The sequence below is a fragment of the Paramisgurnus dabryanus genome, chromosome 6 (genome assembly GCF_030506205.2).
Source record: "Paramisgurnus dabryanus chromosome 6, PD_genome_1.1, whole genome shotgun sequence".
In the NCBI taxonomy this organism is placed as follows: domain Eukaryota; kingdom Metazoa; phylum Chordata; class Actinopteri; order Cypriniformes; family Cobitidae; genus Paramisgurnus; species Paramisgurnus dabryanus.
The window spans coordinates 16,559,009-16,577,125 of record NC_133342.1 but is presented as its reverse complement, the minus strand read 5'-3'; the positions used below and the strand labels follow the sequence as shown (position 1 = coordinate 16,577,125).

General features: G+C 37.7%; 1 protein-coding gene across 10 annotated transcripts in view; it reads right to left on the bottom strand.

Moving 5' to 3' along the window:
* kmt2cb (lysine (K)-specific methyltransferase 2Cb) overlaps positions 1-18,117 on the bottom strand; it is a 117,367-nt gene that overhangs the window by 73,869 nt on the left and 25,381 nt on the right. For all 10 annotated transcript variants that reach the window (XM_065268172.2, XM_065268192.2, XM_065268181.2 and 7 more), the window contains exons 4-5: positions 12,634-12,787; positions 7,429-7,617 (exon numbers count right to left, since the gene is read on the bottom strand). In XM_065268172.2, the coding sequence (XP_065124244.1) occupies positions 7,429-7,617; positions 12,634-12,787 (343 nt within the window). The remainder of the gene's footprint in view (positions 1-7,428; positions 7,618-12,633; positions 12,788-18,117) is intronic.

Below are 18,117 nucleotides of genomic sequence, written 5' to 3'. Positions count from 1 at the left end.
TTACAAAATGTCATTCTGTGTAAGCCCATGAGAACAGAAAAGAGTCAAACAAAATTGAAAACAATAGCACGTATTATTTTACTTAAAAGTGCTAACTGCTGCATGAGAAAAGCCTGTCGGGTATTTTAGGCTGAATTACCTAAACATTTATTAGAATTGAACACAGCAGACAATGATGTTTTTACCTATCCTCATACTTGGGGCTGGGTGGTATGACAGTATACTTGTGATTAGGGCTGGGACAACGCATAAGAGTCTGACGAATCGATGCGCATATTTTGCGCGTTGATTACGTCGACGCAAAATATGCGCGTCGATTCGTTAGACCCAAAAAGGCGGCGCCGGTTTCACACAACAAGTGAGAGCAGTGGGTAAGCGGCGCGTGTTTTTCTCAGGGCCCATGTTAACAAGCATGCACCCTGCCGCATGAGCAGCGCGAGCTCGCGGCTCTGTAGCAACAGTGCTGCAATCGTTTCTGCGTCGATTCTGCTGCGCTGCTCACGCTCAATTAAAGTGAAAGTGCTTTGTTTATTGTTTAAATGCTCGTGGATTGATGCGAAAAAGTGTCATTTTACCATAAAATCATGAATGTGATGTTAAGTGTTTTAAACAGTCATGACTTTGAGCAATTTACCAGAAAGCAATGAAATATGTCACTGTTGCCAGAAGACTGCGCTTTCATTCACTCTCTGTACAGCAGTAAATGAGTCCGAATCTATCTTAACAAATTTAAGAGAAAGAGATTTAATAATGTATGTGCTTCTTAAGTCTATAATTGTGTTTATATCTGTCATTAAATGGACTTGAACAGCACGAAAACAATGTGGGTTAAACAAATCAAGTTATAAAAACTTACACTGACCATCAAAAGGCAAATTGAAGAGGTTTTGCTCAAAAATGCATGTAAAATAAAGTAATTTGAACTTGAGATTTTTATACTGTTACCTAACTGTACAGTATGCGCTGCAAACACTTTATTGAATGCTACCTCTGACTAAGAATGTATTATTTTGCACTTGTATAGTCTTTTTTTATTTAGACATTTTAAGAGCAATAAACATATATTGAAATGTTTACATTCAGATATGTAAATCAACATGTATAAATTGCTATTAGTTGGGGAGATAACTGAGAATCGTATCAAAGTCGAATCGAACTGATTAAATGAATCGTTAGATTAACCGATGCATCGAAATAAATAATCGCTAGATTAATCGTTTAAAAAATAATCGTTTATCCCAGCCCTACTTGTGACTGATTCAAACATTGATTATTAAATAAGCCCTTAGGGAATTTACTATCTGTGTTATAATAACACTTTAGTTTTCATTGTTATAAACTTAGAATTAAAGTTCATGTTGTTTCGCTGTAAAAAAAAGATATAATTTATTTATTATAAATAATCGTATGTTTAGTATTCAGTCAGTTCCAAAAAATATATATTTTTTGTAAATTATAACCAATATAGATAATAAATAGACATTACCACATTTATTAATTGGACAACGTTAATTTCTTGCAAAATCACTCCTTTAAATTCTTGGTTGGTGTGTGTCACACAGATGCATTTTAGGTGTTTTTGCTGCTGTCACAAGAAGCCATGAGAACTGCTCATCCAGTTGTTTTATTTACAGTATGTCTGTTTAAACACAATAACTATGCTGAAGTATTTAGCATAATGTGCTTAAATCATTTAGCATAATGAGTCTAACTGTTAAAAAATAATCACAATGCTAGGGCCCTATGATTTCGGCGATGCAGAAAACGCGGAATCACGGAATACGAGCATAAAAATGGATTTTGCACAACATGAAATGTCAGGTAATTTGGAAAATTATGGATTTAATTATTTTTAAAACCCATTATAACTCATTTTTAAATGCTAGTTTTTTGACGTGGTTAGTTTTTTAATCGGCAAATGACAGAAATGTGCAGAAACATTTTCCTTGGATGTAAAGAAAGTCACATCCGTTTCTCATCATGCATTGCACACAGCAGACTACAGGTACAGTATACTTCACTCTTGCGTCCGCCTTGCTCACGCACACCTCCGCACAACTTAACAGCCTTTACATCTATTAACCAGCGTGCATAGCTCATATATGTTCCTCAGACATGAGGGCTTACATCCGAAGCACGCCCACAGGAAGAACCTTTTCAGCTGTACATTTAATCCATACAGTGAAGACTGTGCAGTGTTTTATTTGTATTTATTTCTAATGTTCAATCATAGATTGCTGACTGACAATTTCATAACGAATATATTTACATTTCATACAGATGCCTGAAAAGTAAAACAAGATAAGTATAATCTTATGATTAAAAGAAAAACAACTAAACATTTGGTATCTTGTCATGGTTGTAGTACATTGCGGTTACTGTGACAGCCAAAATAAATTGGCCTTTATGTAATTTTAAATAAAACTTTCAATAAATTGTTGTTTAATTGTATTCGTTAAATGTTTTTAGTTGATAAGTTATGTACAGAGCCCCTAAGGGGACATGGAGCAAAAATTAAATAAAGTTTAGTTTCACGCGCTCACGTGAAACTATCGCATACGTACGTGAAACTACCGCGTTTAGTTTCACGTGCTCACGTGAAACTATTGCTTTCACATGCATGCGTGATAGTTTCACATGCGCGCGCGATAGTTTCACATGAACAGGCGAAACTAATCTTACAAAAAAATTCTGCACATGAAAGTTTCACGTAAGCACACGAAAGTTTCACATGAGCCCATGAAACTAAACTTTAGATTTTTTTACTCCAATGTCACCTTAGGGGCTCAGTAGTATGCTATTTGATTACTGAAATTTTATTTTACCTTTAAAGCAACACTATGTAGTTTCCATGTAAAAATGACTTACAGCTCCCCCATGTGGTTGAAAAGCGCAACAGTGCCTGGTATCAGACACTCTTCTGCAGGCAGGGGGAGGGGCGGGGCTTTGTGCTCTACCCTCCACCGCCACTTTCAGAGTGTGCTTGTAGCAGCTAGGAGGTTGCTCAGGTTGCATCAACAGTACAATTTGTCCAGTTAAAAGTTGTTCTATCACTGAAATAATTTTAGAGACATTATTTAAAGGTAAAAAAACTACATAGTGTTGCTTTAAAACCAAAATTTAGAAAAATTAAAAATGAAATCAGAATACATGGAATGGAGAATAAATGAAGCGGAATTTGAGAATGGATTTCATAGGGCCCTCCAATGCGAAAAAAAATAAAAGGGATCTTGAAACTATGCTGCATTCCTTTCAGCGAAATACAATTTTATGTGATTTGGGATGAAATTTGACATATGTGACCCTGTCTGTGCCATCCAGGTTAAATTCTCATGATATTATTATGAACTTTAAAACATCACAGTTTGATTTCAGTTAAAGGGGACAGAGAATGAAAAACCATTTTTACCTTGTCTTTGTTGAATAATGGTAGTCTACCCACATTCACGAACATACAAAAAGTGCTAGACATGCTAAACATCTCAGTCTCATAGAAATTCCTCTTTTAGAAATGTCAGCCAGAAAACGGCCCAATCTGAAAAACTGATGCTTATGACATCACAGGCATCTCACTGCCCCTCCACTTTAAAATAATTGGCTACATTTTTTGAGTGGCAGCAAAGTCAGCCAATCAGTAATGAGATTGCAAGTTAAGCCAGTAGGGGGAGCCAAATAGGTGCAAAACCACTTGTTTAAAATCCCCCACCCTAATAGAGCTATCTGAGAGAGGTTTTTAGGAAGCTTCTAAGGCATTACAGACCCAAACAAAAAAAAATTGTCTACATGTCACATCACAGAACAAGGATAAATACTCCGTTCAATCATTCTATGTCACCTTTAACCTATTAGTATTTTTCTTTAACTACAATCTTTACATGACCTTACACGCAGTCAACAATAAAGATATTAAGTTTATATTTTCACAATAATCATCTTTGTGGGAATGATTTTATGTATTTTAAGTAGCTGGGTTTTTACACACTGGCTCACATATTCTACAGGTTTCGCAAGATTCTTTCTACTCTTACCAAACAATCACAAACCCACTCTGAATCCTCTGGATAGTCCTCCTCATGCTGATCTAAATTCAAGAAATATGATATTCTTTTAAAACCATCCTCTTCATCGGTCTGCTCTTCTGCTTAGTAGTGTGGCCCACAGATGACAAAGCTCAGCAGGCCTGGCTAACAGCCAACATCAGACTGGCAGCAGATTACGTCACACGGGCCCCTGGGAGACGGCTGATTGGCTCCAAACAGCCAAGACAAATTAGGCAGCTGTGCAAGAGAGCAGGGAGAGAGCCCTTTGTTGGGCTGAGCACAAGCTGTGGCCGGGGTCTCACATCTCGCTCTATGTGACTGCCAAGGGCTGCAGGGTAATGATCAGCCAGGGCATAGCAAGTATAAAGTAAAAGCAAATAGCCAACAGCCCTGTGCATGCTTATACCTTTGTGAATAAGGCACAAGCCATGGGTTTCAAATTTTTTCCAAATTATTTGTTTATTTTTAAAGTCTGATAAATGTTATTCATAACAAAATGATATTGCTTTACCATTACGTCTTATGTGGAAAGAAGTGATTAAGAATAATGACAATATAGTTTAGCGCTGAATGTAAAACTCGATAAATGTTTTTTTACTCCAAAAGTGGCATCAAACGATCTTACTAAATGTGCAATTATCATCACAAGTATCACAAAGTTAACTCAATCTCTTTCACTTTTCATGTGTTTGCTAAAAGCAAAGCATTGAGAAATTTGCTGTGTCCGAAATCACATACTTCAATACTATATAGTAGGTGAAAATCAGTATACGAGGCAAGTAGTAGGCCATGTCCGAATTCTTAGTATTCAAAAACAGAAGGCAAAAAGTACTTGGATGACCTACTGCTTCTGGCTAGATTTTTACGATTTATTTGATGGATACTTTACTATCCCATGAGGCCATGTGAGCTAAGGAGCCACCAAATAAAAAAAATGACTATAATATAAATGCCAGAAATCTATAAACCGTGTACTTGTTAAATAACACATACGTAAATAAATTATGGTTGTGGTTGTTCGGATTACAGCATATGACATACGGGTCACATGACAATAAAAGCATGGCGGAATCATGTCTGAAATGTACACATAAACATTATATAATGTACAGTTTTAATGATAAAGCAGTGGGTACTAAATCTAATTCAGTACGTACTGTCACAGTACATCATTTTGGACAGAGCGATTGTGAATATCACAATGATTGTTGGCTAAATTAAACTCATTAAAATTAGTTTCATAAACATTGTCTCGCAATTTTTTTGAGAGTGTAAAAAGTGTGTATATTGTCTCTGTTTAACTGCTATTTTTAATAAATTAATGCATAAACCTAAAAAGATATATTTTTTACTTGAGTGAATTTAGTGAAAACGATTCACTACAACTGTAAAAGAAATCGAAATGTTTGAATTTAACCAGATTTATAGTTATTCTTTAAAAACATAGCTTGTTTGGTTAAAATGAAAAAAATATTTTTTTACGCCATTGCAGTGTTGGGCCCTATTTTGAGATTGTCCTATCGTCAGCCTGTGAGATCGCCGATACACGATAGTATCGGGGGGGGGCGGGGTAGTAGTTTACTACTTAGCCCCTAAACTCTGTAATGATTTGCCAACTGATGTCCGAGAATCAGACACAGTCGATCACTTTAAATCTAAACTTTTTTCTTCAACAAAGTATTCACATAATTTGTCAAGTAAATGTACTTATCTCGCAATAATAAGCCTGTTCGGAACAAAGCACTCAAATATCTCGTCTGGGTACTATACTAACGCCGCAAAAGCTAGCCTGTCTGGAATCGAGCATATATTAAAACACAACAAAGGACTAGAAGAATTAATACAAACCTATCTTTTTTCAATGCGTGCACTGTACAGCGCGTTGTGAATGTGTGAAAAAGTTTTATTTTGTGGCACCATACTTACTGGTATAACTCCTCATGTAACAGTCTTTAAATAGGGAAAACACGGAAGTGTTTGGTGGGTTCCCTGTTTGGTACCATTGGAATGAATGGGTCTAGGCTAAATCCTAACACATTCACGACGCGCTGTACAGTGCACGCATTGAAAAAAGATAGATATGTATTAATTCGTCTAAGTTGAGGAAATAACATAGTTAAATATGGCAAAAGGGTAGACTATTCCTTTAACTTAGCACCCTCTTGTATACAAAACATTACTAATACGCTCGCTTGTAAAGCTTATTAATAGCCGCTGTATTTTGCTACTTATATTGTCTGTCGATTTTTCTGTGTTTTCCCTGCTTGTTTTAATGTAAAGCTGCTTTGAAACAATTACCAATTGTGAAATGCTATATACATAAAATTGAATTGAATAGAAACTCATTTATTTATTTGTTCATTTATGACAAGTCACTTGATAGGTGGACAAAAAAAGAATCAAGGGCAACACTGTCATGGCCGCAACCTTCTTAAAACTGATGCCATTAATCCATCCGCGTCATTAAATCCAGGCGCTCTAAAATTTCCTGCGTGCCAGGGAGTGTGAACATCAAACTCGCTGGTTTTAAACCTCTGCGTGCCTTACATCCTCTCTAGTACAAGGAAATGTCACAGCCACACGTATTACAAGTTAGAAGGTGCTAGAAGGAGTCCATGCCGCACACATTCAGGTCCGAGCAAGAGTACAAAACGTGCACATTGAGTCCACGTGCATGCAAGAAGGAATCGGCGCACTATCGCTGACTATTAGCGATATGTCTGATGATCGCCGATACATGATACTATCGTCCATCGGCACAACCCTACACCATTATCAAAAATTCTAAATATCAAGATCCACCTTTCATACAGCACATGTATTAAAGTCTATATACAGTGACTAGGAGGAAATGAAAAGTACTTAGTAAAGTCAAAATATGCTTTTACATCTCTTCATTAAGACAAACAGCCATGCGGGACAAATTACCATTCGAGAAACCACAGGGTCGCTTTAGGACAAACACTCTGTTTTCCTTCGCATGACTCTGTCTCTAGGATATTAAGCAAAAACACACACGCTAGGGCAATGAGCGTTGAGTTCGACTGGAATGAGCCATATTCAAACGGTTTCTGGCCTGAATTTCATCCAGATGAGGTTGTTTCAACTAGTGATGTCGGATATCAGCGCTTCACTGCCTAAAGCAAGCCTACTGTTCAGAACCATAAGTAAACACACACGTACACTCTCCGGCCTGTAAAACGCTTTCGGCTCTCTAATAATCACCGATAATGTGTGATCTATTTCACGAAGGTCAGCCAATAAAGAAACACACGCATTGCCGTGAGAAAAGTCAAATATTTCTGAGCTCATATAAACAGTACACTAAACATCCTGTCTGATTTTGCATCCTCAAACGCCTTAAGACAGAACCGTCCAATAGGCTTACCTCTCCGGGCCCCTGCGCCTCCCTGATTGGCTGGCAGCCCCGCTCTTTTCATCATGGTCATGGCCCTCCTCTGGTGAGGATTGTCGGTGGAGTGGAGGGTCGCATTCGGGTGTGACCCTGAATGGCTTCAGATCCCCCTGCCCCAGTAAGCTTCGACCACCACAGTAACAGAAGGCACAGAGCTGCTCGCTGTGAATGGAAGAGAAGATAATGGTTAACAAATGAATCAGGATGTATACGCTCGCAGGCTGACTAGATGAAAAGTACCCAAAACCCTTCTACAATCAGACCAGACTAGGAGACCAGTTAAGGCTATCAAAGCAGTTTACATTTAGATTTACCCTACAGTCACATTAGCTACAAAAGTGAGCGACACCGAGCGACACGCACCCGCTTGATGGGCGTTCCTTGGCTAGTATCTAAAAGCGGTATCAAAAGTTATTGTTAAGTTAGGGTCTGTGTCTGCCTGAACGGGTTTGAGTCCAGCTTTTAAATAATTGACGGGTCCGCGTTGGTTCCGGGTCCAACGTTCAAAATAATCGACAGTCTGGGTTGGTTCAGTGTAGCACATTTACGGGTCTCTTCGGATTCGGGTCCGAATTTTTGAACCCGTGTAGACCTCTACTCCCTACATCACACATTAGGTCAGTAGGCGGACTTTTCTGGCTGGTCGAATGAGTGTCTACACCACAATAGCAATCCAGTCAAACCAATTTTCAACTACCTCTGAATGATGTTAAACGCGAACAAGCGCACAACGATTAGACCCTGTTTACACCTGTATTTAGCGTCATCCACTTGTGATCCAGTCGACCAAGACGCATCTCAATACCAGGTGTAAACAGGGCCTATGTGACTTTTAAAAACTACTGTAGTCTTGTTTCTCTAAGTGTACCCGCCAAGGAGACAAAAAACAGAAGTTTTTTTTATTAAAATTAGTCTAAACACCAAAGTTTATACTACAGATAAGTATGTGGGAGTGTTAGAATTCACACATGGCGTATTTCCCAGTTTCACACTCACTGAACGTGGGAAAATGTTCAACAATTAAGCTAGACTCCACTATAGCCTCACTGGGAAAAGCGGCTTCACGCTAACATGTTTAAATATAGCTACACATAACATTTAGACATAATAGATTCAACTGTGAAACTGCTCCCAGCAATGTTAACTTTGAAAAGAAAATGATTAAATCATCACTTCAGACAACAACTGTCTAAATGTTACAAAAAACAAGAGACTTAGTTGCCATCAGTGACCTAAAATTGTGACAACGTCAAAATCTCTCGAGGCATTAGTTAAAGGTGTGATTTTTGTGTCATCTTAACAGGACTGCAAAATTATGTAAAATGATGCAGGTCTCTCAAAAACTTTTGCCATTGGTCAGAAAAACACATAACAACCCACCGCAATTCATGCCATTGGCTAAGGCAGTGTTTTTTCCTGGGTGGTTTGAAATAGCGCCACAGAATTAAAACTACTGTTGTATGCAAAAGTTTGAGCACCCCTGACAAAATCCATGATTTTTATTTATAAATATTTGAGTGTTTGGATCAGCAATTTCATTTTGATCGATCAATAACTAAAGGACACAGTAATATTTCAGTAGTGAAATGAGGTTTATTTGATTAACAAAAAAATGTGCAATATGCATCAAAACGAAATTAGAAAGGTGCATAAATTTGTGCATCCTTGTCATTTGGTTTGTATGAATACCTGTAACTACTTAATACTGATTAATTGGAACACACAATTGGTTTGATGAGCACATTAAGCCTTGAACTTCATAGACAGGTGCATCCTATCATAAGAAAAGGTATTTAAGCTGGCCAATTGCAAGTTTGACTCTCCCCTGAAGAGTAGCAAAACAACTCTCAAATGACCTTAAAAAAAACATTATGGTTTATGGGAAGGCTACAAAAAGTTATCGCAGAAATATAAGCTGTCAGTGTCCACTGTAAGGAACATAGTAAAGAAATGGAAGTCCACAGGCACAGTTCTTGTTAAGATCAGAAGTGGCAGGCCACGTACAATATTGGAGAGGCAAAGGCGAAGGATGGTGCATACGGTCAAAAACAGCCCACAGACCACCTCCAAAGAGCTAAAATATCAACTTGCGAACTTTGCGCTTGAGGTATGCAAACGCACATTTGGACAAGCCAGCTTCATTTTGGAATAAGGTGCTGTGGACTGATGAAACAAAGATGGAGTTTTTGGTCATAACAAGGGGTGTTATGCATGGCGGCAAAAGAACACAACATTCCAAGAAGATCACTTGCTACGCACAGTAAAATTTGGTGGAGGTTCCATCATCCTGTGGGGCTGTGTGGCCAGTGCTGGGAATCTGGTTAAAGTTGATGGTTGCATGGATTTCACTCAATATCAGCAGATTCTTGAGAATAATGTTGAGGAATCAGTCACAGAGTTGAAGTTACGCCGGGGGTGGATATTTCAACAAGACAAAGACCCGACACACTGCTCAAAATCTACTCTTGCATTTATGCAAAGGAACAAGTACATTCTGATATATTCTGGAATGGCCATCCCCAGACCTGAATATCATTGAACATCTGTAGAGTGATTTGAAGCAGGCTGTCCATGCTTGGCAACCATCAAACCTAACTGAACCGGAGATGTTTTATAAAGAGGAATGGTTCAAAATACATTCATCCAAAATCAAGACACTCATTACAGGCTATAGGAAATGTCTAGAGGCTGTTATTTCTGCTAAAGGAGGCTCTTCTAAATATTGATGTGATTTTTCTTTTGGGGTGTCCAAATTTATGCACCCGTTTAATTTCGTTTTGATGCATATTGCACATTTTCTGTCAATTCAATAAACCTCATTTCACTACTGAAATATTACCGTGTTCTTCAATCAAAATGAAATTGTTGATCCAAACACCCAAATATTTATATGAAATGAAAATCATGGAAATTGCCAGGGGTGCCCAAACTTTTGCATACAACTGTATTCATGGATATCAGTGTCCAAATAGTTTATTTTTAAATGGATAGTTCAAAGAAAATGAAAATTCAAACTGTTCCAGAAATGTTGTTAACCAAACCAATCAGAGGCCCCCATTGACTTTCATAGTAGGAACAAAGAATACTATGGAAATATATAGGGTCTATGATGGGTTTGGTAACAAACATTCCTCAAAATACCTTTCTTTGTGTTCATCAGAACAAAGAAATTAATACAGGTTTGTAAGTAAATGAAGAATGAGTATTACTAGAAGAACTATCCCTTCAACTAGGGATGCACCGACACAAACTTTCTGTGCCAATAGTTATATTCCATTACTTAGAATGACACCTACTAATACCAATAGATACACCGATATTTTTGCTTTTTACCCCTTGTTTTATTATGTTCTGAGATCCAAGAAGTGCAGAGCATACAAACTGCAAAATAATCACACAGCATGAGTTCTAATTGGGTTTCCCTCTCTTTTGTTTGCCAGGATATAATCCTCCCTGATCATCAGCTAGTTTTAAACAATCGTTCGATGTCCGATAGTGGAAAAGATTGCTTTAATCTGCTGATACTCATCATAGGCCGTTTTTTTGCTGCATCCTACTTTTATTCTATGCATATTAAGCTAGGACGTGCATCTGTAGGGCAGAGTTAAACAAATTATGCATCGAATTAGGCATGATACGATCTGTTCCCTCAACCCTTAGCATTGGCCCAATTACGTTCCTCTGGTCTGGAATATTGTCAGCAAAGATGTTCGTGTTAACCTAGCAGATGATGTTTGAGAAGTACCCAAGTAAAGAGGTAAATATTTGTCAGACCTCAAATATAAAGTTGTTGCCCACAGCACTGGCCTGAACTGGCCGAACAGCCCGTCATAGAGAGCGACCATTCAGTCCGTTAACAAACTCTCATGCACAGATGTTTGAGAGACCTGCGGCCATGGTGAGTTAACTGTTTGGACAGTGGTTTGTGTGTTTGTGCGTGTGGCAGGGAACCTTAAATTCATAATGTTACATCAACATCGAGGAACATTCAGCTGGGGGCGTAAGCAAACAGACAGAGGTACACATACACACACTTACAAACCCAAAAACTGGTCTCCAAGTAAAAGATTTTGGATGTGGCTAAGTACATACTGCCTTCAAAAACAGGATCAAACAGTATGTATTATGTAACTCTGGTATGCAACGCTGTTGTCATATGGGACCGTGGACCACAAAACCAGTCAGGTATATTTGTATGGGGCAAAATAAATAAAAAATGTATGCCAAAAATCATTAAGTAAAGATAATGTTCCATGAAAATATTTTGTAAATATATAAAAAATGTGTTTATCATAAGTAATATGTGCTGCTAAGGACTTAAAGTTTGGACAACTTAGCGTATCCCACCATGATTTGCTATGCATCTTTATTTTGACAAGATTTGCAAAATAACACTGGTAATAACAATGTAGCATACTACTGTTTGAAATGTTTATCACTGCATAATGCATATTGTTGCACTTATTTGCATAACAGCAATTATTCCATTCTGGACCATTAAATGCATTGTGGGACATTCCATGCAGTATGCTCTGTTGTATATGGCTTGCATGTATAGTACGTTTATCCAGGAATCCCACAGGCACTAAAACTTTACTGTGCACATACACTATACCGCAGAACTAAAATGATTACACTTATGCATTTGGCAGATGCTTTTATCCGAAGCATTTTTATCCGTGCATTTTTAAGGTTTCCTGTTTTAATTAGTTTGTGTGCTCCCTTGGAATCGAACTCACAACCTCTGTACTGCTAACTAGAGTATAATAGCAATTCCGATCACAGCTAACATAATTAGGATCCATCGTAATGCTGTACATTTACTTTTAAAGTGCTGCTCTTATAACGGGAAACTCTGTGAACTGTGAAAGCTCAAGGGCACTCCTGTACAGCAGTCTTCTTTACCCAGAATGCTCCTATATTAAGCCTGATCTAGAGCCCATCCCCCATATTAAAAGAAAACAGTAGCCAGCCGCAACACACACAAACACATGTCGACAGATACGTTATCGTTCATAGTTATCCACCGTCTTTGCCTTTGGACATTTAAAAAAAAAACGCATCACAGTTGGAAAGGTTTAAAAGAGAAAGCCATTCATGAATGTTTACGCCGAGACGCAAAGCTCATGCTTCCCACGCTGGCGATGACTCAGCCCAGCGAGAGGATGCTGCTCTGACCTGCTTTTAGCTTCTCCAAAGGCTGATGATGTTTGTGCCGCCCTGGTCTCACAGCTCGCAGGAAGAGGCGATGACGACAGCTCCTCTTCCTCCCCTCCTGCTGTAATTGCCACAGCAGCGGTGTCCTCCATCTCCTCCGGCTGCTCTTTATTGACTGATGGGAAACACAGAGAGATTTATGGACATGAGAGATGCAGCAATATAGATACGAATTTAAAATTGTGGGCGATAACTAATATAACTAATACAGCCATAATATCATAACCTGTATTTTTGACAACTGTATTTTTAGCAACATTTTGCCAGTGAGATAAAAGAGTCAACTTAAAGAATGCTTAAATAAACTTTAATTAGGGAAAAATGTGGACCAAATTATGCAAAATCCACTTTTTCAAGGTGTTTGGACATAATGTGTGTTGGCAGTGTGTGAACACAATTACCATACAATGAACAAATTCACCTGCTCCTTGTTTTTAATCCCCATTAAAACAAAGCAGTCTCATTGGAGATGACGTTTTGATTCTCTTATTAATGTGAGGTCACATTGATAAAGCCCCGCCCAATTACAGTCCTGCATAGTTTCCACACTCAGTGAGTTGTCCACTAGATACTATTGTCTCAGAATGTATTAATGAGATCTATTTTAACTGAAACCGCTCACTGTCTGTTTGTAAGGAAGTGAGGAGCTGTAGCTTATTTGCATTTAAAGGTACAGACATTAAAACAGCGCGTTTTTGCTCCCACCCAAATAGGGGCATTGCTATGATAAATGATCTGTGGGGGATTTTGAGATGAAACTTCACAGACATATTCTGGGTACACCTGAGACTTATATTATAATACGTAAAAAGGCTGTAACTAACAGGTGCCCTTTAAGATAATTATTTATTACAACAGTGTTTAGCCAATAACGTACAAGAGGTAGTGATGCACCGATGTATCGGCCGCCGATATTTATCGGCCGATTTTTTATGAATTTGAAACCATTGGCATATCGGCAATAGCGCGAGAAAGGCCGATACCGATTGTTTATTAATTAACTGCATAAAGAAATCCATTATATGAAAAAAAAACGAGTTAATGTTGTTAATAAAATAAATGCTGAATTGCAAAAACCACCATTGAAGGTTGTCATACTGTCTTATTATATTTGTGTTAGCTTAATTTGTGCCTCTCTTATCATGTTGGTTAGTTGAATGTTAATTAGATCCAATCCATGTTCAGTAAAAATAATTTGATGCAGAAATAAACTAGCTAATAGACCAACTGTATAGTATTGTATACAAGTGTTAAATATCGGTATTGGCATCGGTATCGGCCAGAAGTTGTCTGTTTAAATCGGTATCGGCCCTAAAATCCTATCGGTGCATCCCTAACAAGAGGCCATGCTATATTATACATGACATGCAAACCCTTTTCTACTGTGAATATCTTCACAATACAGCCTCAATACAGTACTTAAATTACTAGTGCATTTACATGACAAAATAAGAAAACAATCTGTCAAAAAGTCATGCATTGAATCAAATCAATAACCTAGCTAAGCAGAAAACCTAAACGCTTATAGTCCACCTAGTCATCCAAAAAGTCAGAAAAAAGGTCAAAAGTTAAATCGTTGTATCTCTTCTAATGTCTGCAAAACTTGTAAATGTAACATGTTTTTTATTTCGCAGTTTTTCTGTCAAGTGCACAAATCAAGAGCAGACCATTATGCGCTACTTCACGCTTATCTTTCACACATGAAAACATGTGCACACAAACTGTGAGAAAGACGGTTAAAAGGTTTACATGTAATGTAAAATCTACCTGTGCCGATCGGATTTTGCTTTAGCCATGTATGACCTTTTCCAGATAATTTTTTTTCATGTGTTATATGTTTACACGCAATAAGTTTATTAAGCATATTCGGAGTAAGACTTGACTGAATCTAAACGCACTCATTTAGGTAACAACATTTAGGAATTCATAAATATGGATGTTGTACAGTGACAAAATTTGGCTGTCAAATTAAAAACTTGTGATGTCAAAAGGGGATAACACTACCCCTTAATTTGTACTATCCAACCACGAAACTTCCATTTCGTGCAGAGATCAACTCATTTGCATTTAAAAGGACACACCCAAAACGGCACATTTTTGCTCACAACTAAAAAGTGGCAATTTTAACATGCTATAATAAATTATCTATATGGTATTTTTTAAAAGCAAGAACTTCGCATATACACTGGGAATGCCAAAGGTTTATTTGACATCTTAAAAAAGTCTTGTAAAATGTCCCCTTTAAGATGTGAACGCAAGAATATATCCTTTGTGTGTGCCTGCTATTTCTCACCAGAGTGTGTTAAGTGTTAATGATGCCTTTAAATAAAGTTACCACGTACAATGTTGATGCAAACTGCCAAAAGGTTACGTATGATCAATTGTTTGTTTTTGCATTTTGTTATGTCACAGCCCTGACTAACGAGACCACAATTACAAGCCTGAATGATTTTTGACTATGTACCTTTGCCTCAAATTAATTTTCATCCACGAAATGTTCATCTATTCTAAACACCTCTAATTGGTTCCAGTGTACCTGCAGTTCAGTTCCAAGCCAAAATCATTTAGTGTGAAAAACCCAAATGACATATGAACACTGACTGCATATTTACTCATTCAAAAGCAGCCAAATTCACTAAGATTTGTGGTTTCTTTGTTTGAATGCAAACAAAGGGCCCTATTTAGAACGATCTAAGCGCATCGTCTAAAGCGCACGGCGCACGGTCTAAATGGGCGTGTCCGATGCCACTTTTGCTAATTTAACAACGGGAAAAATGGTTTGTGCGCCGAGCGCAGGGTCGAAAAGGGTTGTACATATTTTCCTAATGAGTAATGGGAGTGTTTTGGGCGTAAAGTGCAATAAACCAATGAGAGTCTCTGCTCTCATCCCCTTTAATGGCGCTGTGCATTATCCCATATGTAGATAACGGACCTTGTAAACTGAAAAACTAAGCGGAGGAAGAAGATCCCCAGTTTAAGAATAATGTTAAAAATGTGTTGTTTTCATTTTTATTGAATTTTTTTATTTATTAAAACCTTTAAAAGCCTTTTTCTTTTTCTTAGTCGTAGAAGTACAAATAGCAGGCTTTGAATTGCTGTCCTAAATGTATTGATATCCTACATAATCAATGTAATCTCATAAAATAATTTGCAAATATGCAAGAAAAGGATGTACTCTAAAAATACATACAAGAGATAAAGGATTTACAAACGTGCAGAGAGCCGAAGCGTTTCAGCACTAGAACAGCGCCATATGGGATTTTTTACAAAGCATTACTTAAAATGTTTCTCATCTCACCATATCCACAGGTACAGAGTCATCATGTACAATAAATCCGTAAGATATCATTTAAAAACATTTAAAAATAGATGCATTTGTTTAAGCAAAGCATTTTTTTACTTACCAGACTGCAGGTGAAGCAGCTCTTTGTGCCTTCTAACGTCTCATAATTAGTCCTCATTTATGTCCAAGAGACTCAATAATAATCTTTTACATTCAATCCTTTAATCTTTCATATTTAACAGCGTTTTTGTGCTGCTGCACATTCATGTATGTGATAAGCAAACCCGCGTTGTCGTCCGTTTGTAGGCGCATATTACCAATGCGCTCTTTAAATAACAAAAAACTGCCAACTATTGCGCCATTGACTTTAGACCAGGTTTTTGTTGGTCAATGGCGTAGTCTATTTTATTTGCCTCAAAATAGCAATGCGCCAACAATGTACCTGAACACACCTCGTTTTCAGACCAGAACGCCCATGGGTGCAAAAGGTAGGGGTGTCACAATTAATCGATTGTGCGATGCATCGCGATGCGGGGGTGGACGATTCTGCATCGATGCAGTAATAACCCATAATCGATTATAGCCTGCTTACATCATTCGTCGCGTACAGGTATGTGGCGGTAGAAAAAATGGCAGAGGGTTGTGAGAAACGAGTGATAAAAAATGCACCGGGTATTTTAAAAGCCGATGTCTGGGCTCATTTCGGCTTCTATGAACATGCTGGTAAGCACGAACTGGACAAGACACACGCCCGAAATGACCGGAGCCCGACATAATGCAGCCCGAATCCGAACGTACATTTAGATTGACAGCTTTTTAAAAGCCCGAACCCGTTTACAGCACGACATTATTTAAATGTGCGCGGACACACAGCTTTTGTAAAGAATGAGAAATTTACACAGGTTTTAACATTATTTATTCATTACTAATTATCTACACGCAAAGTTGAAGTTGAAACAAAGAAATAAAATAAGTCATCTGTAACATTGTAACATCTCATTCTAAATATGCCTATGCAATACACTATAAATAGGCCAATAAAAAGATTATTTCTTAACGAATTAAATTAAGATAATACATTCTGAATTAAGATGGGTATTTGGCAATAACGAAATTAAGAGAAAGGCTCCGTGGGATTTGCGTCGGCACTTCTCTCCATTACTGCCAACATTAGTCTATATCCTTTGTCTAAATTATGTATTTAAGACTCAATTAATATTTAGTTATACATTGAAAAAGCTTTACTCACCAAGATTAGACTACATGTTTTTGATTAGGAAAATTATTAAATAAATGGCTTCAGCGCGGTCCTGCGCTACTGAACTTGACTGCTCATTTACCTCACAAAGCCGGAGCGGAAGCCCGAGCCCGCCCCGAGCCCGTGTAAAATGTTAGAAATTAAACCGGGTCCCGTCGGGTTCGGGCAAAGATCTTCAGCTCTAGTGTAAAGCCTGCCATGCACAAATAAAATATGTAGGCAATACCACTAATCTAAGAAACCACGTTAACCGTTTTCACCCCGAGCTGCTAAAGAATGCAAGTGTTGATAATGCTTTAATTGACAGTAGTATTATGCACTTTTATGCACTTTTAGTTTTTCCTAATGTTTTAGTTTTAAATGCTGCTGTTGTTTGCTGTTTACAGAACAAGTTTGTCTTGTTTCCTATTAAGTAGTATACTTTAGTATACTTCTTGAAGAAAACAAAATACAAAGGAGTTCAAATACTGTATCTGACTTCTTACATTCATCAAAATAAATGTAGCAATGTGCAGTAATTAAAAAAAAGGATGCAATGCATCGTGATGCATCATGATGCATCGTAACATCGAATTGAATCGAATCGTTAACTTAATAATCGGAATCGAATTGAATCGAGGAACCAGTGAAGATTTACACCTCTAGCAAAAGGGGGCGCAAATGCATTTGAAATTTAAACAACGTGGCGCTAAACGTGAAAATGATAATTGCGCAGGGTGGAAACTAGCAAAAGACACTTGCGTCGCACATTGCGCTGGGTGTAAGTTTGAGCCCAAAGTTTGCTTTGATCAAGGGGAAATATGATCAGCACATATAATGTTCATTAATAAGAGAAAAAATAGGAAAACTGTTGCCTTAGAAAACAGAAAAAGTACATAATTAGAAGTGTGAGTCACTTGTAACT